At 49.2% G+C, this 21,380-nt stretch overlaps 1 protein-coding gene across 4 annotated transcripts in view; it reads left to right on the top strand.

Moving 5' to 3' along the window:
* TRIO (trio Rho guanine nucleotide exchange factor) overlaps positions 1–21,380 on the top strand; it is a 244,562-nt gene that overhangs the window by 31,722 nt on the left and 191,460 nt on the right. For all 4 annotated transcript variants that reach the window (XM_064160782.1, XM_064160786.1, XM_064160785.1 and 1 more), the window contains exons 7-8: positions 15,337–15,532; positions 17,749–17,915. In XM_064160782.1, the coding sequence (XP_064016852.1) occupies positions 15,337–15,532; positions 17,749–17,915 (363 nt within the window). The remainder of the gene's footprint in view (positions 1–15,336; positions 15,533–17,748; positions 17,916–21,380) is intronic.

Here is a 21,380-nt window from a genome sequence, read left to right as displayed (position 1 = left end):
GTGCAGGAGCAGGCTGCCCCCATGTGCCAAAAGACAAGGCAGTGGGGAAGAGTGCTGATCTAGCTGACAAGAGAGAGGAGGAGAGTCTCTGGTTGTTGGAAGGAACAGGCCACTCAGGAGGACTACAAAGATTGTGTGAAGCTATACAGGGAGAGAATTAAGAGGGCTGAAGCCCAGCTAGGACTTAATCTGGCTTCAGCTGTTAAAAAGAGCTGGAAATCCTTCTACAGATACATTAACAGCAAAAGGAGGACTAAGGAAAATCTCTGTCTTTTCCACCACTTAGCAGCACTCCTGCCTACCTGGGAGGTCCCAACTGACTGGAGAGTGACAAATGTGATGCCTATCTACAAGAAGGGCCAGAAGGAGAACCCAGGGAACTACTGACCTGTCTGTCTTACCTTGGTGTCAGGGAACATCATGGAACAAATTGTCTTAAGAACCATTACACAACATGTGCATGGCAACCAGGGTCTAGTTGGTTGGACAGGGCTGGGTTGATACTTTGGACTGGATGATCTTTGAGGTCTCTTTCAACCTGATTGATTCTGTGATCAGGCCCAGCCAGCCTGGGTGGGGGAAAGGCTGTGGATGTTGTCAACCTGAACTTCAGTAAAGTCTTTGGCACTGTATGCCACAGCATCCTCCTGGAGAAACTGGCTGCTCATGGCTTGAAGGGTGGACACTTCACAGGCTGAACAACTAGCTGGATGGCTGGGCCCAAAGAGTGGTGGTGAGTGGAGTTAATTCCACACTTGGCAGCCACTCACTATTGGTATTCCCCAGGGCTCAGTGTTGGGTCCAGTTCTCTGTAATATCTTTATCAGTGATCTGGACAAGGACATTGAGTGTCCTGTCTGTAAATGTGCAGATGTCTCTAAGCTGGGAGCTAGGAGGGAGTGTTGGATCTGCTTGGAGGGCAGGAATGCTCTACAGGGGGACCTGGACAGGCAAGATTCAACAAATCCAGGTGTCAGGTCCTGCACATGTGTGACAACCCCATGCAGTGCTATAGGCTTGGGGTTAAGTGGCTGGAAGTTGCCCAGCAGAGAAAGACCTGGGGATGTTGATCAGCAGCCACCTGAATATGAGCCAGCAGCGTGCTCAGGTGGCCAAGAAAGCCAATGGTGTCCTGGCCTAGGTCAGGGATAGTGTCACAAGCAGTACCATGATTGTCCCCCCGTACTCAGCACTGGTGAAGCAACAGCTTGAGTGCTCTGTTCAGTTTTGAGGGCCTTACTACAGGAAAGACATTGAGTTGATGGTGCCAGTCTGGAGAAGGGCAATGAAGCTGGTGGAGTAGCTGGAGAACAAGCTTGATGGCTTAATGGGCAGTGGCAGAGGGAACTGGGATTGTTTAGCCTAGAGAAAAGAAGGCTGAAGGAAGACCTTGTCACTCTCTGCAGCTCTCTGAAAGGTGGCCTTTTCTCCCAAGTAACAAGTGGTAGGAAGTGGCAGGAAGGAAGATTTATTTTGGATGTCAGAGGAAACTTCTTCACTGAAAGGATTTTCAAACACTGGAATAGGCTCCTCTGAGAGGTGGTTGAAGCAATATCCCTGGAGGTGTTTAAAAGACAGGACTTTGTGGTGCTAAGGGATGTCGTTTAGCACCAGACTTAGTGGAGTTAGATATTGCTTGGACTGTGTGATCTTGGGAGGCCTTTTCAAATGGAAAGGGTTCTTCCATTCTGTGATTGTAGCACAAAGCCTCTAAACTGTTGCTTCACAGTCACACCCTTCTTTGCCTTCTTTTCCACATCAGCAGTTTGGGGTTTTTTTCAGCTGGCAGCTACAGGTGGCAGTTTTAATCTTCACAGATGCTGTATTCACTGTCTGTTTTTCTTAATAATACTCTTTTCCACCTCTGAAAGCAATGCAGAAGTAGCTGCAGAACCACACCCTTGCAGAACTTCAAGAACCTGTGAGACTGTCCAAATTTTGGAGGACATTTCCAACTTGGCAGTTGGAAAAAATTTTGTTTGTGTTTCTATGAGGAGAGGCTGAGGGAGCTGGGCCTGTTTAGCCTGGAGAAGAGGAGGCTCAGGGGTGATATTACTGTCTACAACTACCTGAAGGGTCATTGTAGCCAGGTGGGGGGTGGCCTCTTCTGCCAGGCAAGCAGCAACAGAACAAGGGGACACAGTCTCAAGTTGTGCCAGGGTAGGTTATAGGCTGGATGTTAGGAAGAAGTTCTTCACAGAGAGAGTGATTGGCATTGGAATGGGCTGCCCAGGGAGGTGGTGGAGGCACCGTCCCTGGGGGTCTTCAAGAAAAGCCTGGATGAGGCATTTAGTGCCATGGTCTGGTTGATTGGATAGGGCTGGGTGCTAGGTTGGACTGGATGATCTTGGAGGTCTCTTCCAACCTGGCTGATTCTATGATTCTATACACAAACAGACTTAGAAACACCACTTGGAGCTTGGGTTAATTGAATTCCATGATAAAGCTTCGACTAAATTCACCCAGCTTTTGTGAAACAATTAGTGCTGAACATGGTGACTTGAAACCAAGTTGGTGCCTAAGAGGGTTCAGAGTTATCAATTGAAAAATCATTGGTTTGATTATGTAATGGCTTTAGCTCAGGACTCTGGGAACCAGGTGTGATGGTTTGGGGGATACTTGCCTCCAGACACTTCAGAAAATCACCCAGACTAGACTCAGTGGCTGGAAATTAAAGAAATGAAGCTCTATCTACAGCTTAGCACAAAGTATCTGCAGCTATAGACAGAATGGATGAGGCACTTGGTGCCATGGTCTGGTTGACTGGCTAGGGCTGGGTCCTAGGTTGGACTGGCTGAGCTTGGAGGTCTCTTCCAACCTGGTTGATTCTATGATTCTGTGATTCTATGAAATGTGCAGGTGCTCAGTTGTCAGTAATGGTGAAAGTGACCACAGACTGCCTAAAGGTGAGATCCAGCCATTGCAACAGAGCCTTTACTGCAATCAATAGGATCAGACAGATACGTCCAACAGCAAAAGTTACTTTGTGGCTCCCAAGGCAGGGAAAAGTTGACCTGACCTGAGGTTCTGGTAGGAGCTGCCAACAATAACATACTAGGATTTAAGCTAGTGTGGCATTGAAATGGGCTGCCTAGGTTGGTGGTGGAATTGCCATCCCTGGAGGTGTTGAAGCAAAGCCTGGATGAGGCACTTAGTGCCATGATCTGGTTGACTGGCTAGGGCTGGGTGCTAGGTTGGACTGGATGATCTTAGAGGTCTCTTCCAACCTGGTTGATTCTGTGAAAACAAACAAACAAACAAACAAAAACCCCTATTGTATGGCACTGTGGACACTCCCTGATGGAACATGTGATGGTTTGGGTGTCCCCTGCCCTCTCACACTTAAGAAAATCACCTAGACTAGACTCAGCAGCTAGAAATCAAAGAATGAAGCTTTAGGTTTACAGCTTAACGCAATATACAAGCAGATATTTACAATATCTACAGCTCCAGACAGAAATATACAGGTGCTTAGTTGTCAGTAATGGTGAAAGTGACCAGAGAATGCCTAAAGGTGAGATCCAGCCCTTGCAACATAACTGGAGGTGGTAGAATCAGACAGAAATATCCAACACCAAAAATTACTTTGTGGCTCCCAAGGCAGGGAAAAGTTGACCTGAGCTGAGGTTCTGGTAGGAGCTGCCAACAATAACACACTAGGATTTAAGCTAGTATGGCATTGGAATGGGCTGCCCAGGTTGGTGGTGGAGTTGCCATCCCTGGAGGTGTTCAAGCAACGCCTGGCTGAGGCACTTAGTGCCATGGTCTGGTTGATTGGCCAGGGCTGGGTGCTAGGTTGGGCTGGATAATCTTAGAGGTCTCTTCCAAACTGGTTGTTTCTATGAAAACAAACAAACAAAAACCCCTATTGTATGGCTCTGTGGACACTCCCTGATGGAACATGTGATGGTTTGGGTGTTCCCCACCGTGCCACACTTAAGAAAATCACCCAGACTAGACTCAGAGGCTCTGGGAATTGAATGAAGCTTTACATTTACAGCTTAGCACAAGATCCAAGCAGGTATTTACAATATCTACAGCTTCAGACAGAAATAGACAAGTTAAAAGGTAATACAGAAACACAACAGCCCTCCCAGAAACCAGAGTCCCCAGGAGGGGCTCCCAACCACTCTTCCAGCTCCTTTCCACTCCTCTACCTTACCCCAGACTTTGCCTTACATTCAAGGTGAGTTTGGAAGGTCAGCCAAGGGGATTACGAAGCAGAAGGATTAGTCACACAGGTTAGGGAGAGAAGTGCAGGCAGCCAGAGCTCAAGAGCAACTCCCTTATCTATATTTATGTTCATGTTGTTATCCATCTCAGCAAGCCTATGAGTGCAGCAACCATCACCATTGTTTCCTTTTCACAGCCTGTCATCTAATTCTTCTCACCAAAATATCCCAGCTAGGCTCAAACTAGCACACCAGGAGTTACAGTGAGAGTTTTCATCTCTTCAGTTGTGTGTATTAAAAGCTGAATGGAAGGTATGGTTGGTCGAAGTAAGGGCAGAAAGGCAGTGAGCAGAAGTGATAACTTCTCAAGGTTTGTTTTTCTTTTTTTGTGGTTTTTTGTTTTGTTTCTTAACATCAGGATTGGCTCTCATTGCTGAAGTCTGGTTTAGCTCAGCCTGTTGTTAGGTGCAGTGTAGAAACAGGCAGACAGTTGCTGGGTCTGTGCCCATAGAGGAGGTGAGAGCATGTGCTTTACAGTAGGAACTCTGAAAAGGGAGGCTAAGAAGTCTTACTTTTTGCAATTGGTACTAGTTTGGAGGGTGCTTGCTGCTTTGACTGTGTGAGAGTGGCTGTTTTGCATATGCAAGGGAAAGGTTTTGGCAGAATTGTGATGGTAATAGCCTGGTGTGCCTGGAGGAACATGGGAGGTGCCCCCACCTATAGGATTGTGAAGGATTTTGGAATCTCTGCAGAAGTAATGTCCAGTGCTTGATTTCTTTGTTGTAGTCATGAAACACTTCTGTTGAGGAAATGACAGCTGTGGGGTGCAAGGCAGACTGAGAAAGGCAATGGAAAAATGGGATTCATAGAATCAGTCAAAAGCAGCAGCACAAAGATCCCTACACAAATTACCAAGTCCTGTGACTTAGAATCATAGAATCAGTCAGGGTTGGGAGGGAACACAAGGATCATCTAGTTACAGCCCCCCTGCCATGGGCAGGGACACCCTACCCTAGAGCAGGCTGCACACAGCTTCATCCAGCCTGGCCTTAAACACCACCAGGGACGAGGCCTCAACCACCTCCCTGGGCAACCCATTCCAGCCTCTCACCACTCTCCTGCTCAACAACTTCCTCCTCACATCCAATCTGAACCTCCCCACCTCCAGCTTTGCTCCATTCCCCAAGGTCCTGTCACTCCCTCAGTGCCTAAAAAGTCCCTCCCCAGTTTTTTTGGAAGCACTTTTCAGATCCTGGCAGGCCACAAGAAGGTCACCTGGGAGCCTCCTCTTTAGACTGAACCACCCCAACTCTTTCAGTCTGTGCTCACAGCAGAGCTGCTGCAGCCCTCTGAGCATCCTCCTGGCCCTGCTCTGGACACACTCCAGCATCTCCACATCCTTCTTGTAATGGGGGCTCCAGAACTGGATGCAGTACTCCAGCTGGGGAAAATCACCTCCCTGGCCCTGCTGGCCACACTTCTCCTGATGCAGCCCAGGCTCTGCTTGGCTTTCTGGGCTGCGAGTGCTCACTGCTGGCTCATGTTGAGCTTCTGGTCAGCAGCACCCCCAGGTCCCTCTCCTCAGGGCTGCTCTCCAGCCACTCACTGCCCAGCCTGCATTTCTGCTTGGCATTGCCTCCAGCCAGATGCAGGACCTTGCACTTGGTCTTGCTGAACCTCCTGAGCTTGGCTTGTGCCCACCTCTGCAGTCTGTCCAGCTCCCTCTGGATGGATCCCTGCCCTCCAGCCTGGCTGCTGCACCACACAGCTTGGTGTGGTCAGCAAACTTGATTAAAAGGTTGACTGAGGTTTGTTTTTAGGGTGATTGCTCTCTGCTGTCATAGAATTATAGAAGCAGCCAGATTGGAAGAGACCTCCAAGATCATCCAGTCCAACCTAGCACCCAGCCCTATCCAGTCAACCAGACCATGGCACTAAGTGCCTCAGCCAGGCTTTGCTTGAACGCCTCCAGGGATGGTGGCTCCACCACCTCCCTGAGCAGCTACATAAATCTGGATTCTACAGTAGCAGCAGTCTGGTTGTGGGAACCCTGCTTTGCAGATGTGTTCTGGTCCTTCAGTGCAGTGCCACATCTGCACAGACAGCAGGATGCACACTTGTGTTTAAGTTGTCTGGCGATGCCGGTGGGATTTTGCGTGAGAAAGCTGTAAGCCCACACGTGTCAGCTCTTGCTTTTCTAAACCTGACACTTGGCCTGCTTTATATTTTGGTACATGAAGTGCTGGAAGGTGTCCAGAGAGGGGTGACAAAGCTGGTGAGGGGCCTGGAGCACAAACCCTATGAAGAGAGGCTGAGGGAGCTGGGGTTGTTTAGCTTAGAGAAGAGGAGGCTCAGGGGTGACCTCATTGCTGTCTACAACTACCTGAAGGGACATTGTAGACAGGTGGGGTTGGTCTCTTCTGCCAGGAAAGCAACAATCAAAGAAGGGGACACAGTCTCAGGTTGTGCTAGGGAAAGTATAGGCTGGATGTCAGGAGGAAGTTGTTGTCAGAGAGAGTGATTGGCATTGGAATGGGCTGCCCGGGGAGGTGGTGGAGTCACCATCCCTGGAGGTGTGGAAGCAAAGCCTGGCTGAGGCACTTAGTGCCATGGTCTGGTTGATTGGCCAGGGCTGGGTGCTAGGTTGGACTGGCTGAGCTTGGAGGTCTCTTCCAACCTGGTTGATTCTATGATTCTATGATCAGGTACCAACTACCTCATTGAAAGAGTTGGTGTATTTTGGTTTTATGGATTAGAAACAAAACCTGCTGCTTTATGATTGCCAAGGAGCCCTCCAGGGAACAAAGGTGAGCCTTGCTGCAGAACATCTTCAGCAAAGTGTTCCTTGCTTAACTGTCTCCGTCTGTTACGAAGGGGAAATCAGTTAATGCCAGATGATGTTTTCTGCAAAAATCATATTGTTTGTTAATTTTGCTACTCAGAACTCTGCCACCCCCAACCACTGATTTTAATAATATTTAGGTTCTTACACGCTCATGGAAACATTCTGTGGATAGTATCTAGCTCTAGTAATAACCAGCAAAATAGATAAGCATTGATTGAACTGGAAGAGAAGATTCCCGTGGTCAAATACTGCTTGTGGTCAATGTGCTGCTTGCCCACTGGGTGGACTCAAGGAGCTCTTTCTGCTTACAACAGAAGGCAATGAAGAGTTACAAAGAGGCTTTTAAGTATTTACTCACAAATTATTATTATTATTACCTGACTTGCAGGGGCTACTACAGACCCAGAGAGTGCCCAGATGCTTTCAGGGGACTCATGTCTTGTCGGCTGTTGAGACTTGATTGTTCCCAGGCTTCTGGGGAAAGGAGGCAGACAATCTCTGACCTTGTCTGCTGGTTCCTCTGGATGATCTGTGTGTGTCCAGGACTTGTAAGCAGGACTTTCAGGTGCAGAGGCAGATGTCATGCCATGTGCTGTCTCAGCACGATGTCACACTGGCCATGCAGGCCAATCATGTGCAGGCATCCAGGGTCTGCTCCTGGCAAACTGGTGACAGTGGAGTTTACCAGCAAGCAATAAGGCAGTAGGCAGCTGCAGTAGGCAGTGGCAGAGCACAACAGGGAGCACAGCACAGCAGAACAATGGCAGAGAATAGAGGAGCAGGTTGTTCACCTGCGTATCTCCTTGTATCAGTATGGGCTGAGATTAATTGCCCTTTGGGCACCGAGTAGCCAATCAGAATGGCAGTTAGCCAAACCTTACCATACGAGGCAAAGTCAGAGGCTTGTTTTTACCCAAATTTGGGGAAAGCACAGGCCTTGCACAAGGCAGGCACAAGCGAAGTGTGTGCACCTTGTTTACCACAGGACCCCAGGCAGGCCAGAGTCCTTAGACTTAGTGGCTCCAGGTTCTTTTGTGTTCTTTTCCCACGCTTGCTTCTCTGGTGGAGCAGAAAAACATGCCTAGGGAAGGCAGGACATGTATAAGCCTATTTTGGGCCTATCAGGCCTACCACAACACTGTCCCATGTCCTCTCTCTGCCTCCTCAGCAAAGCATGCTTCTCTTTTCTCTCTTGCTGAAGACAGGCATCTGTTCAGAAACTTCCTGTAAGACAATGTGGGCACTAATTCCAGGCCATTCGTTTGAAAATAGAAACTCAGCTGTAACATGATAGTGAGGAGGAGCCAGATGCTAACTAGAAGCTTGCAGACCATGTTTTGAACTCATCCTTTGAGGAGGATTTTGTGTGACTGATCCAGTCAGTTGTGTCCTGGCTGTAGGGACAATTCATTCAGGGGAGCATTGAGAGAGGACAGTTCTCTGGAACATGTCCAGAGAAGGGCAACAAAGCTGGTAAGGGGCCTGAAACACAAGCCCTATGAGGAGAGGCTGAGGGAGCTGGGGGTGTGCAGCCTGCAGAAGAGGAGGCTCAGGGGTGACCTCATTGCTGTCTGCAGCTACCTGAAGGGAGGCTGTAACCAGGTGGGGTTGGGCTCTTCTACCAGGCAACCAGCAACAGAACAAGAGGACACAGTCTCAAATTGTGCTGGGGAAAGTATAGGCTGGATGTTAGGAGGAAGTTCTTCACAGAGAGAGTGATTGGCATTGGAATGGGCTGCCCAGGGAGGTGGTGGAGTCACTGTCCCTGGAGGTGTTGAAGCAAAGACTGGATGAGGCACTGGATGAGCCTGGAGGTCTCTTCCAACCTGCTTGATTCTATGATTTTATGATTCTGGAAGGCAGGTAGTGCTTCTAGCTTTTATTGTGCTAGAGGCAGGTAGTGCTTCTAGCTTTTATTGTGCTGGAGGCAGGTAGTGCTTCTAGCTTTTATTGTGCTGGAGGCAGGTAGTGCTTCTAGCTTTTATTGTGCTGGAGGCAGGTAGTGCTTCTAGCTTTTATTGTGCTGGAGGCAGGTAGTGCTTCTAGCTTTTATTGTGCTGGAGGCAGGTAGTGCTTCTAGCTTTTATTGTGCTGGAGGCAGGTAGTGCTTCTAGCTTTTATTGTGCTGGAGGCAGGTAATGCTTCTAGCTTTTACTGTGCTGGAGGCAGGTAGTGCTTCTAGCTTTTATTGTGCTGGAGGCAGGCAGTGCTTCTAGCTTTTATTTTTGCTTGCTAAGGCTAAAGAGGACAAAGGGTTCCCCTAGTGCTGCTGGATCATCCTGTGCAGCTGTGCCTCCAGGGACAGCAGTGGGCTTTGGTGCCAGAGCTGGTCCTGTTCTCATCTTCATTTTCCTCTTATTATTTCCTGATAAAATATTTCTTTTAGTTACTTTTATCCTACTTTTTTTTCAGAATCTCTTGCTCTTCTGAAACTGCTGTAACTGCAGCTCTGTCTCTCTTTGGCCTCCTAGTCTTGGCATCGAAACTTTGACCTTTTCTATCCTCTGTGGGCTTCTGAGTGCCATTGGTTTTGAGCATCGTGAACACCTGTATTAACTCAAAGCAAGGAGGAGAAAGTAACACATGGAAATGTCCCTTGCTAGGCTCGTTTGTAGCCTAGGGAAGGTCCATATGCAGCGAGGCAGTAGGAGGGTAATGCAGTTGGCAATGTCTGCAGCCTAGAATGTCTGTCTCATCTGTGTCTGTGCATTTGCTTGTCTAACTTAAACACCTCCAGGCATTTAGGAGTCAGGTCTCCACACAAAGCATACCAAACACTTTCCAACTCACAGCTTTATCTCAGCTCTATTTCTGGACCACATTTAGAAGGTGCCTGTTAAGTCATACAGCTGAAAAGGCAAGGATGCAGCATGCTGGATCACAAGGACCTGGATCTTCTCCCTACTCCCTTTTTCCCCGGGACACAACATTTTCCAGGCCCCAGTTAGCACTCATTTGATACAAGGAGTTCTATTAAGACCACTTTCAGAAGAGACCTGTGGTTCTTTGTTTCTTTGCCACTCAGACAGCATCCCTTCTGTGTTTTCCCATCAGTGTTTTATTATCAGTGCCACCTTTAGATTTGTTAAAACCTAGGCATGTCAGGCAGTTTGGCCTCTGCATTAGGAACTTCTCAAACACATGCTATGGTAAGTAGTTACCCTGTACTTATGCTGGGTTGTCCATTTCATAGAATCATAGAATCAGTCAGGATTGGAAAGGACCACAAGGATCATCTAGTTCCAACTCCCCTTCCTAGATCAGGCTGCCCACAGCCCCATCCAGCCTGGCCTTAAACATCTCAAGCCATGGGGCCTCAACCACCTCCCTGGGCAACCCATTCCAGCCTCTCACCACTCTCCTGCTCAACAACTTCATCCTCACATCCAGTCTGAACCTCCCCACCTCCAGCTCTGTTCCATTCCCCCCAGTCCTGTCACTCACTGATATCCTGGAAAGTCCCTCCCCAGCTTTTTTGTTGGCCTCCTTCAGATCCTGGAAGGCCACAAGAAGGTCACCTGGGAGCCTCCTCTTCTCCAGCCTGCACAGCCCCAACTGTTTCAGTCTGTGCTCATAGGAGAGGTGCTCCAGCCCTCTGAGAGGGATATCAATGTCTCTTCTTGAAAGGGATATTAATTAGTGATACAAGTTACTTTTGGATGCCTGTTAGTCATTCATCTTTGTTTTGTTTAAAGCTAGTTCTCTTGATAAAACTTGACAGAGTAAGAGCCTATTCACTCTGAAAGTGTACCTTGTAAAGCAGAACTTCAGGGGAAGCAGTGAAGGTTGTGGACAGAGAAGGCTTAATAGTTGTTATTTTTGTTTTGACTCTGCCCTCACTGCATTTCAGATTTGCATAGTGGGTGCAATGGCAGAAATAGATCAGCCACCTAATTACTGCTGAAACAATGAGGTGAGGATTACTGTCCTTGAAAGGAGCCTTGCTTGTGATGTTCATTAATGTCTTAACTTGAGAATGAATGCAAGACCATAGTGGCACCCTGTTTGAGTTGTGGGCCTCCTGGTCTTTTGAAGGGGGCATGGAACAAGTGCAGAGTCCTGCACCTGGGGAGGAATAATGAACTGCACCAGTACAGGCTGGGAGGTGACTGCTGGAGAGCAGCCCTGTGGAGAGGGACCTGGGGGTGCTGGTGGCTAACAAGTTACCCATGGCACAGCAATGTGCCCTTGTGGCCAAGAAGGCCAATGGGAGCCTGGGGTGTATTAGGCAGAGTGTGTCCAGCAGATCAAGGGAGGTTCTTCTTCAAGAAAAGACTGGATGAGGCACTTAGTGCCATGGTCTAGTTGATTGGTTAGGGCTGGGTGCTAGGTTGGACTGGATGATCTTGGAGGTCTCTTCCAACCTGGTTGATTCTATGATTCTATGATTCCTCTCTACTCTGCCCTGCTGAGACCTCATCTTGAATACTGTGTTCAGGTTTGGGCTCCCCCGTTTAAGAGGGACAGGGATCTGCTGGAGAGGGTCCAGCAGAGAGCTGTGAGGATGATGAGGGGACTGGAGGGCACTGCCTGATGAGGAGAGGCTGAGGGCCCTGGGGCTGTTCAGTCTGGAGAAGAGAAGAGTGAGTGTCACAGGCTGTGATACCATAGTATCAGGGGGCAATAAGAGATGGGGCAAAGGCCTGATACAAGCCAATACAAATCCCATCCACATCCGATCCAGTCCCAATCCAGTCCCAATCTGAATCCCTTTATTGCACCCCAGGCATGAGGTTTTATACTTTTTATCAGCAGGCTACACAGGTAGGTTACAAATCATCTCAGGCTCCGACTGTTTCCACACACCTGCGTGGGGACTGCGTTAGGGCTGCACACTGCTTGGCAGACACTCTGCATACTCCCTCAGCAGCATGGAAATTGTGTCTGGCGATTCGAAGTCAGCAGAGACAGGCAGAGACCACAGACTCCAGCCTTACACTTGTTTACAAGTGCTACACCATTCTCAAAGGTCATTCCAACCTTCCACTTTAACTCAGCACTCCTGAACTCTCTCCTGTGCACGGCTGGACAGCAGCTGCACCACAGTCACACAATTCGATCAGATCACTGCATTTATCATAGAATCATAGAATCAACCAGGTTGGAAGAGACCTCCAAGATCATCCAGTCCAACCTATCCCCCAGCACTATCCAGTCAACTAGACCATGGCACCAAGTGCCTCATCCAGTCTTTTCTTGAAGACCTCCAGGGACGGTGCCTCCACCACCTCCCTGGGCAGCCCATTCCAGTGGGAAATCACTCTCTCTGTGAAGAACTTCCTCCTAATCAAGAAGGTTGGAAAAGACCTGGAAGGTCATCCAGTCCAACCATCACCCAGCTACCAGGAACACTAAACTATGTCCTGAAGCGCAATATCCACATCCTTCTTCAACTCCCCCAAGCATGGTGACTCCACCACTGCCTTGGACAATCTGTATCAACACTTCACCACTCTCTTGCCCTTCTTTTACCCAAGCACACCCTTCTCTGCTCTCATCTTCTGCTTCAAACCCATCCTCTTCCTCTGTGTCATTCCCATGCCCACCCACGCCCACCATGGCAATCCCAAAGCCCACCATTGCTCCCCAAACCCTCTGTGGCCTCCCCAACCTCAGCAGAGGGGATTTGATAGATATCTATAAACACCTGAGGGCTGCCAGGAGGGGGGGACAGGCTCTGCTCACTGCTCCCTGGGATAGGACAAGGAGCAATGGGTGTAAGTTGCAGCACAGGAGGTTCTGCCTCAACACAAGGGGGAACTTCTTTCCTGTAAGGGTCCCAGAGCACTGGCACAGGCTGCCCAGAGAGGCTGTGGAGTCTCCTTCTCTGGAGCCTTTCAAGGCCTGTCTGGATGTGTTCCTCTGTGCTCTGTGTCAGATAGGATTGTCCTGCCCTGGCAGGGGGGTTGGACTGGATGATCTCCTTGGGTCCCTCCAACCCCTGACATCCTGTGAGCCTGTGAACATCTTGTTCCTATAGAGTGCTTCACACTGTGTGTCACTGTGTGTGGGCCCTGATCTCGACCTTGGAGTTAGACAAAGTAACAAAACAAGAAGTTCTATTTCTTACTGCCACTCATTGTTCTTTGGGGGCAGCGCCACTGAAGTGTCTTGACTGAGGTGAGAGAGTGTCCACCACAAAAATGTGTTTGTCACTTATGTCAGGTACAGTGGATCTCAGGACAGTCTGAGGCCAGAGGGACTGCAGTCTACTCAAACCATTTCATTATTATCAACATACTGACACCTAGTTTCAGCAAAGTCCTCTTGTGAGCTTATTGTGTGTATTAGTTTGTTTCCACTCAATTTACCAGCGAGAGAGGTAAGGTTTTGGCATCTATTCTGAAGGAAGATGGGCTGGCCTTGCTTTTAGAACAGTGGCATAAATGTCTCACCTTAAATCTTTGTCCACTTCTTAATGGCGTTCAGAAGGATGGTGAAAGAAGATGCTTTGATGTCAGCATGTCACAGCCTTCAGTGCTCAGATTTCTCACTTGGACCAAGTCTTAACTACAGTTATTGCTTGAGGATAACTTATGTTGTTAAGTGAACTGGATGAAAATAAGATGGCATACCCAACTTGTGAGGACTTCCATAGTGAGGCTTATGGTTTGAAGAAACCAATGTTAGATGAACTCCACTGCTTTTAGCCAAAGAGTGCAGGGCTCTGCACTTTGCCCACAACAGCCCCAAGCAGCACTACACGCTGGGGACTGAGTGGCTGAGAGCAGCCAGGGAGAAAGGGACCTGGAGATACTGGTAGATAGTAGCTGAAGATGAGGCAGCAGTGTGCCCAGGTGGCCAAGAGAGCCAATGGCATCCTGGGCTGCATCAGGAGCAGTGTGGGCAGCAGGACAAGAGAGGTTATTCTGCCCCTGTACTCAGTACTGCTCAGGCCACACCTTGAGTGCTGTGTCCAGTTCTGGGCTCCTCAATTCAAGAGAGATGTTGAGGTGCTGGAAGGTGTCCAGAGAAGGGCAGCAAGGCTGGTGAGGGTCCTGGAGCACAGCCCTGTGAGGAGAGGCTGAGGGAGCTGGGGGTGTGCAGTCTGCAGAAGAGGAGGCTCAGGGGTGGCCTCACTGCTGGCTACAACTCCCTGAAGGGAGGCTGTAGCCAGGTGGGGTTGGTCTCTTCTGCCAGGAAAGCAACAATCAAAGAAGGGGACACAGTCTCAAGCTGTGCCAGGGCAGGTCTAGGCTGGGTGTTAGGAGGAAGTTGTTGTCAGAGAGAGTGATTTGCATTGGAATGGGCTGCCCAGGGAGGTGGTGGAGTCACTGTGTCTGGAGGTGTTGAAGCCAAGCCTGGATGAGGCACTTAGTGCCATGGTCTGGTTGACTGGATAGGGCTGGGTGCTGGGTTGGGCTGGCTGAGCTTGGAGATCTCTTCCAACCTGCTTGGTTCTCTGATTCTGTGGTAGGGATGGCTTTTTTGTAAGGGGGCTCAAGACTGAGTTAATTGAAAGCTAAGCTGGCTGTGGATGTGTGGCTTGCTTGTACTTGATGCAGCATGGAGAACTGAAAAGACATTTTAAAATCAGTGTTTTCTTTTAAAAATGAAAAGAATAATGTTTGAACTTCATCTCTTTCACAAGTGATGTGTTGATGAATGACTACCTTAAGCTAGGAAAGAGCAGTGGTTGAAGGAGAGCTGTAGTGGCTCCTACAGGGAGTTCTTCTGGACTGTTTGCCTGCATTGAAACTCACGCTAAAACAGCCTATGTCTGAACCATGTTGAACTTGATCAGTGAAGTCCTATCATTGGACACACCAAAAAGAGCCTGGCACCTTCATCTTGACCCCCAGCCCTCAGCTATTTGTAGACATTGCTCAGGTCCCCTTTCAGCCTTCTCTTCTCCAGGCTGAACAGACCCAAGGCTCTCAGCCTTTCCCCATAGGAAAGTTGTTTGAGTCCCCAAGTCATCCTTTCAGGACATAGCAAAGCAGGAAGTGAATTCAGAGCCAGAACTGCATTCAAACCAGTTTGAATTCTGGCTGGATTCAGCTAGGTGCAGGTTTTTCTTGTTTCAAGTAAGAACTCAACCTGCTGTGACCCTTCAGGGCACCTTGTTTATTCACTCAGGTGAGCTGCAGCACTTGGTGCCATGGTCTGGCCTTGAGCTCTGTGGTAAAGGGTTTGACTTGATGATCTATGAGGTCTCTTCCAACCTTGGTGATACTGTGATACTGTGATACTGTGATACTGTGAAGTCAATGAACTGAGCAGGTGAATTTCCTGACTTCCATCCTAAGCACAGCATTGGAAATAAACATGACTTCTCTAGCAGGCAATTGAACATTGTCTTCTTCCCTTTCCCCCCAGATAATTTCAGACCTTGAGTCTTGGAATGATGAGCTCTCTCAGCAGATGAATGACTTTGACACTGAAGATCTTACAATAGCAGAACAGAGGCTCCAGCATCATGCAGACAAGGCCCTGACCATGAATAACTTGACCTTTGATGTCATCCACCAGGGGCAGGATTTGCTGCAGTATGTCAATGAAGTACAGGCATCTGGTAAGATGATTCCTTGGTGTTATTTTGGGCAGTGGCTTTATAGGAATTATCCAGCTGTCTGTATGTGGGATGTGAGACCATGACAGAGGTGCTGGTTAACTGTTGTGTAGAGATGCAGACATTTATTAGGGTGTTTTTTTTCCTCTTTATAGTATTTGGAATAATTTGATGAGGGAGGAGTTCTAAAATTACAGTTACTTTATTTTCCCCAAAACTATGTACAAAATCAGTTAGGTTTTACTTACAGATTCTAATTCAGTTGGAAATTTTCACAAGGATGCTTATGGGCAATTTGGGCAGATTAGGTAAGTCAGAAAATGGCAAAGGCTGAGCCACAAAGTAGCTTTACCCCAACTTAAGAACCAGAGGTGAGCCAGAGCCCTAGAGAAAAGGTGAGAGAGCACTGGACTTACTCATGAGTGTGGAGTAGGAACTTGGAGATGGTCCCTGGCTCTCCTTTGCAGCAGCCTTTGGAAACTGCCAGTTACAATCCAGCTGTGGAACCAGGTGGTGTGAATCCAGCACAAATGGAACCCAACCCAGTCAAAGCTTTGCTGCAGGTGGCGCTGCCTGCTGTCCCTGCCTGCTGCGAGGCCACAGTAAGCAAGCCCATAGAGCAGTGTGGTTGTGGCCAGCCGTGAGGGTCTCCAGCCGATCCAAGGTGAATTATGCAGAAGCCCATTTGATTGATGTACAGCCCAAATATATCCACTCAGCCAGCAGAGCACAGGCTGCACATTAGTGTCATTAGTCAGGGACCACCCACCACATCTGCATACAGACACGCCTTGTTATCCTCCTTAGCAAGGGCTGTTATCTACCCCTGCTGGGATAAGGTGCCCAGCTGCATGTGAGAGCCAAGGGCTGTTATTACAAGGATCTGCCTGCTGTCACTTCACTCTGTTCCCACAGCTCTCCTGCACCTGCACCCCACAACTCTCCTGCATTCTGCATTCCCACAAAGCGCCTCCAGGCACAGGTTCCACAAGGCAGATCTCCTGGAGCGGCACTGCCTTAGCAGCGCAGCAAGAAGCTGTGCTGCTGGCATGTTTCAGTCAACAGGGGCAGTTTAGGGCAGAGGCAGGGTCGTTCCAGCCTGGGGGCCCAAGGCAAAGATCTGAGGAGAAGCTGAGTCTGGGTGCCACGGGGAACTCTTTCCAAGTTGAGCTACGTGGACCAAATGGACCTGCACACACTTTCTGGTCACTCTAAAGTCTACCCTAGATAGTGTGTCCAGTGCCAGTCTATACTGGGCGTGACACACCCAGCCAGTTTCAGTCCCAGATTCCAGCATGGGCTTTCCCACGAGGCAGTACACTTGTGAGAGTGTGTGGCTGTTTGAGCTGATTCAATGCACCTAAGAAGGAGAGAAGTCTCCGTTTGGAAAAGCGCCAAAAATTGATGTCCCGGCTTGAGGGAGGTTCCCCCTGGGGAGAAGTGGACTCAGCACAACACAGAACCCTTTAAAAAAGGGGAGAACAAGCTGTGCTTCTAGACATTAAGTTCTTGGTGCTCCAATGAAATGATATTAATTTATCTATTGTTGCCATTTATGTGACCTATCCCTGGAGTGTTCATCTCTCCCCTATGTCTGAGCTAGAGGATCAGCTCAAACGGCCACAGAGTGGGAGGAAAAGGCCTTTTGCATTTCCTTTTCAAGTCCACAGGGGAAGGGTAAAGGAATTTCACACCTTCATCTTCCCCAATTCAGACCTCTGCTGACAGAGGGGCAGAAGGGAGTTTGGAGCACCACAGCATACTCAAACTATTTGATAGCCTTCATGATAATAGACTGTCATTGTGGCATGTCATTTGTATCTAAATGGCAACACCTGGAGATGTTTGGCTTTTAAGATAAAGGCATCCCACTCCAGGAGTCAGTAAAGTTAAAGTAGCAAGGATTTAGTTTTATAGTTAGTAGAAGCAACTCAGTCAAGGCAAAATTTTTCACCTTCCAAGTAATAGCTCTTGTTTTGTTTCTTCAGTCTCTTCACTTGATGTTTTTAATTGTATGCAGGCACTTGGGGTAAACCTCAAACTTCTTGAAGGAAAAAAAAAAGTTAATATTGCCTTTTAAAAATGTGAAAATTGATGTTCATGTAAGCAAACGCTGGAAGGATGAAGTTGAACCTTGAGAAGGAACTGACAAAGTGTAAAATGGTGAAAATGAGTTGTTTGTCTTTGTACATAGTTTCTAAAGGCCTGTGTTACTACAGGTGTCGAGCTGCTTTGTGACAGAGATGTAGATATGGCAACTCGTGTCCAGGACCTGCTGGAGTTCCTTCATGAGAAGCAGCAGGAGTTGGACCTGGCAGCCGAGCAGCACCGCAAGCACCTGGAGCAGTGTGTGCAGCTTCGGCACCTGCAGGCTGAGGTCAAGCAGGTATGCATGGGCTGAGGCCCTGTGGCTGGGGGAGGAGCACTCTCTGCCCAGAAACAAATCACTTTCTGTTCTGTAGAGTCTTGCTTTCAGAGTGAGGAGGAGCTTTGAACTGAGCAGCTATGAAACTTCATCTTCTGTTAACATCAGTTCAGCAGAATCGCAGTTTGGCTGTGACTTGGATGCCAGTCAGGCATTTGAAGTGTAGAACAATTTAGACAGAGGCACTGAGTGCAGCCTCAGCAAGTTTGCTGCCCACACCAAGCTGTGTGGTGCAGCAGATAGGCTGGAGGGTGGGATCCATCCAGAGGGACCTGGACAGGCTGCAGAGGTGGGTACAAGCCAAAATCATGAGGTTCAACACGACCAAGTGCAAGGTCCTGCATCTGGGTCGAGGCAATGCCAAGCAGAAATGCAGGCTGGGCAGGGAGTGGCTGGAGAGCAGCCCTGAGGAGAGGGACTTGGGGGTGCTGGTGGACCAGAAGCTCAACAGGAGCCAGCAGTGTGCACTTGCAGCCCACAGGGCCAACCAGATCCTAGGCTGTATCAGGAGGAGTGTGGCCAGGAGGTGGAGGGAGGTGATTCTCCTCTACTCCACTCTGCTGAGACCCCACCTGGAGTACTGCATCCAGTTCTGGAGCCCCCATTACAAGAAGGAAGTGGAGATGCTGGAGTGTGTCCAGAGAAAGGGCCAGGAGGATGCTCAGAGGCTGCAGCAGCTCTGCTGTGAGCACAGACTGAAAGAGTTGGGGCTGTGCAGGCTGGAGCAGAGGAGGCTTCCAGGTGACTGTCTTGTGGCCTTCCAATATCTGAAAGGGGGCTACAAAAAATCTGGGGAGAGACTTCTTGGGCACTGAGGGAGTGACAGGACTGGGGGGAATGGAGCAAAGCTGGAGGTGGGGAGGTTCAGACTGGCCATGAGGAGGAAGTTGTTGAGCATGAGAGTGGTGAGAGGCTGGAATGGGTTGCCCAGGGAGGTGGTTGAGGCCCCATGGCTGGAGGTGTTTGAGGCCAGGCTGGCTGAGGCTGTGTGCAGCCTGCTCTAGGGTAGGGTGTCCCTGTCCATGGCAGGGGGGTTGGAACTGGCTGCTCCTTGTGGTCCCTTCCAACCCTGACTGATTCTGTGATTCTATGACTTGCAGGAAGCAGAAAGGCAAGAAGGTGGAGGTTTAAAGAAAACCTGCAAACAATTTGTTGCTCAACTTGATGTATAAAAAAGAGGTGCAGAAAGGGCAAGCCAGTGAAAGGATTCTAGTACAGGAAAAGAAAATAGGGGGAGGAGGATGCTAACTGAAATAAGGGATAGCTGTATGGGGTGGGGAGGGCCAAGCAGGAAAAAAGAAAGCTAAAATCTGACTATTTTATACGAGGCAGGGATACTGGAGTAGGTAAAGGCAGAGAAATAGTTAAAAGGATATCCCTCTCATCCACAGCTCTTCTGTTCATGTTTGCCAGACAAACTTTGTTTTAACTGCCTAAACTAGAGCAGCTGGATGAGTTACTGCTGCGTTCACACCCCTGCGCTTTGATGTGCTTGGCATGCAGCATCTGCCTGGAGAATGATGTCTACCAAACTCTAGAACCAATCCAGTACATGCTACGGTGGCTTTCCAGTGCAGCACTGTCTGCTGCTCAGATCATGCTTTATGTTCTTGGGTACAAGCTTGTACCATCAAGAATGCCCTAAGTTGCTTTGTGTTCCCAGCGTGCAGCTGCTGCATCCTGCTGCAAACACCTGTGCAGTGTTTGAGCTTGGATTCTTCCACAGTACTGCTTGGGAAGAGTACATTGGCACTCTGTAGCAGCAGATGGATGGGAAAGGGTAGGTGGGGAAGCAGGCTGAGGCAGACGTGTCTTGTAATCATATTTGGTTAGGTATTTGGGCAGAGTGGCTGGAGAGCAGCCAGGCAGAAAGGGACCTGGGGGTACTGGTAGATAGTAAGCTGAACATTAACCAGCAGTGTGCCCAGGAGAGCCAATGACATCCTGTCCTGGATCAGGAGCACTGTGGTCCATAAGACTAGCAAGGTTATTCTGCCCCTGTACTCAGCACTGGTCAGGCCACACCTTGAGTACTGTGTCCAGTTCTGGACACTTCAATTCAAGAGAGATGTTGAGATACTGGAACATGTCCAGAGAAGGGCACCAAGGCCAGAGCAGAGCCCTGTGAGGAGAGGCTGAGGGAGCTGGGGGTGTGCAGCCTGCAGAAGAGGAGGCTCAGGGCAGAGCTCATTGCTGTCTACAGCTACCTGAAGGGAGGCTGTAGCCAGGTGGGGTTGGGCTCTTCTGCCAGGCAACCAGCAACAGAACAAGGGGACACAGTCTCAACTGCAGGGGAGCTGCACTTCCATCTTAGTTGATTCTATGACTCTATCTCCTTGGGTCTTGTATCAGCAGCTCTATAGATAAATGTTTACTTTAAGATTAGGTTTCTGGACTCAGATTTGAATCACAGAATCAGCCAGGTTGGAAGAGACCTCCAAGATCATCCAGTCCAACCTAGCACCCAGCCCTGGCCAGTCAACCAGACCATGGCACTAAGTGCCTCAGCCAGGCTTTGCTTCAACACCTCCAGGGACGGTGACTCCACCACCTCCCTGGGCAGCCCATTCCAATGCCAATCATTCTCTCTGACAACAACTTCCTCCTAACATCCAGCCTAGACCTCCCCTGGCACAACTTGAGACTGTGTCCCCTTGTTCTGTTGCTGCTTACCTGGCAGAAGAGACCAACCCCACATGGCTCCAGCCTCTCTTTAGGTAGTTGTAGACAGCAATGAGGTCAGCCCTGAGGATTCTCCAGGCTGCCCACTTGCTGCTCCCTCAGCCTCTCCTCACAGGGCTGTGCTCCAGGCCCCTCACCAGCATTGTTGCCCTTCTCTGGACACTTTCCAGCACCTCAACATCTCTCTTGAATTGAAGAGCCCAGAACTGGACACAGCACTCAAGGGGTGGCCTGAGCAGTGTTGAGTACAGGGGCAGAATAACCTCCCTTGTCCTGCTGGCCACACTGTTCCTGATGCAGACCAGGATGCCATTGGCTCTCTTGGCCACCTGGGCACACTGCTGCCTCATCTTCAGCTGCTCTCTACCAGTACCCCCAGGTCCCTTTCCTCCTGGCTTCTTTCCAGCCACTCAGTCCCCAGCCTGTAGTGCTGCTTGGGGTTGTTGTGGCCAAAGTGCAAAACCCTGCACTTGGCCTTGTTCAATCTCATCCCATTGGCCTCTGCCCACCCATCCAGCCTGGCAAGATCCCTCTGCAGGGCTCTCCTACCTTCCAACAGATCCACAGCTGCTCCTTGCTTGGTGCCATCTGCAAGAAAGGCACATTGGGAAATCTAAACATCTTTAAGCAATTAGAAGATACTCAGCAATGACATTTTTCTCCATATGAAATATTCTTAATCATTTACTTTTTACTCAGCTTCATGTCCTCAATTTACATTACTGTCACTGGCTCATAGGCAAG

Source organism: Pogoniulus pusillus, chromosome 21, assembly GCF_015220805.1.
Source record: "Pogoniulus pusillus isolate bPogPus1 chromosome 21, bPogPus1.pri, whole genome shotgun sequence".
Classification (NCBI taxonomy): domain Eukaryota; kingdom Metazoa; phylum Chordata; class Aves; order Piciformes; family Lybiidae; genus Pogoniulus; species Pogoniulus pusillus.
Note: the sequence above shows the minus strand (reverse complement) of the source record. Positions and strands in the feature narration are given on the sequence as shown.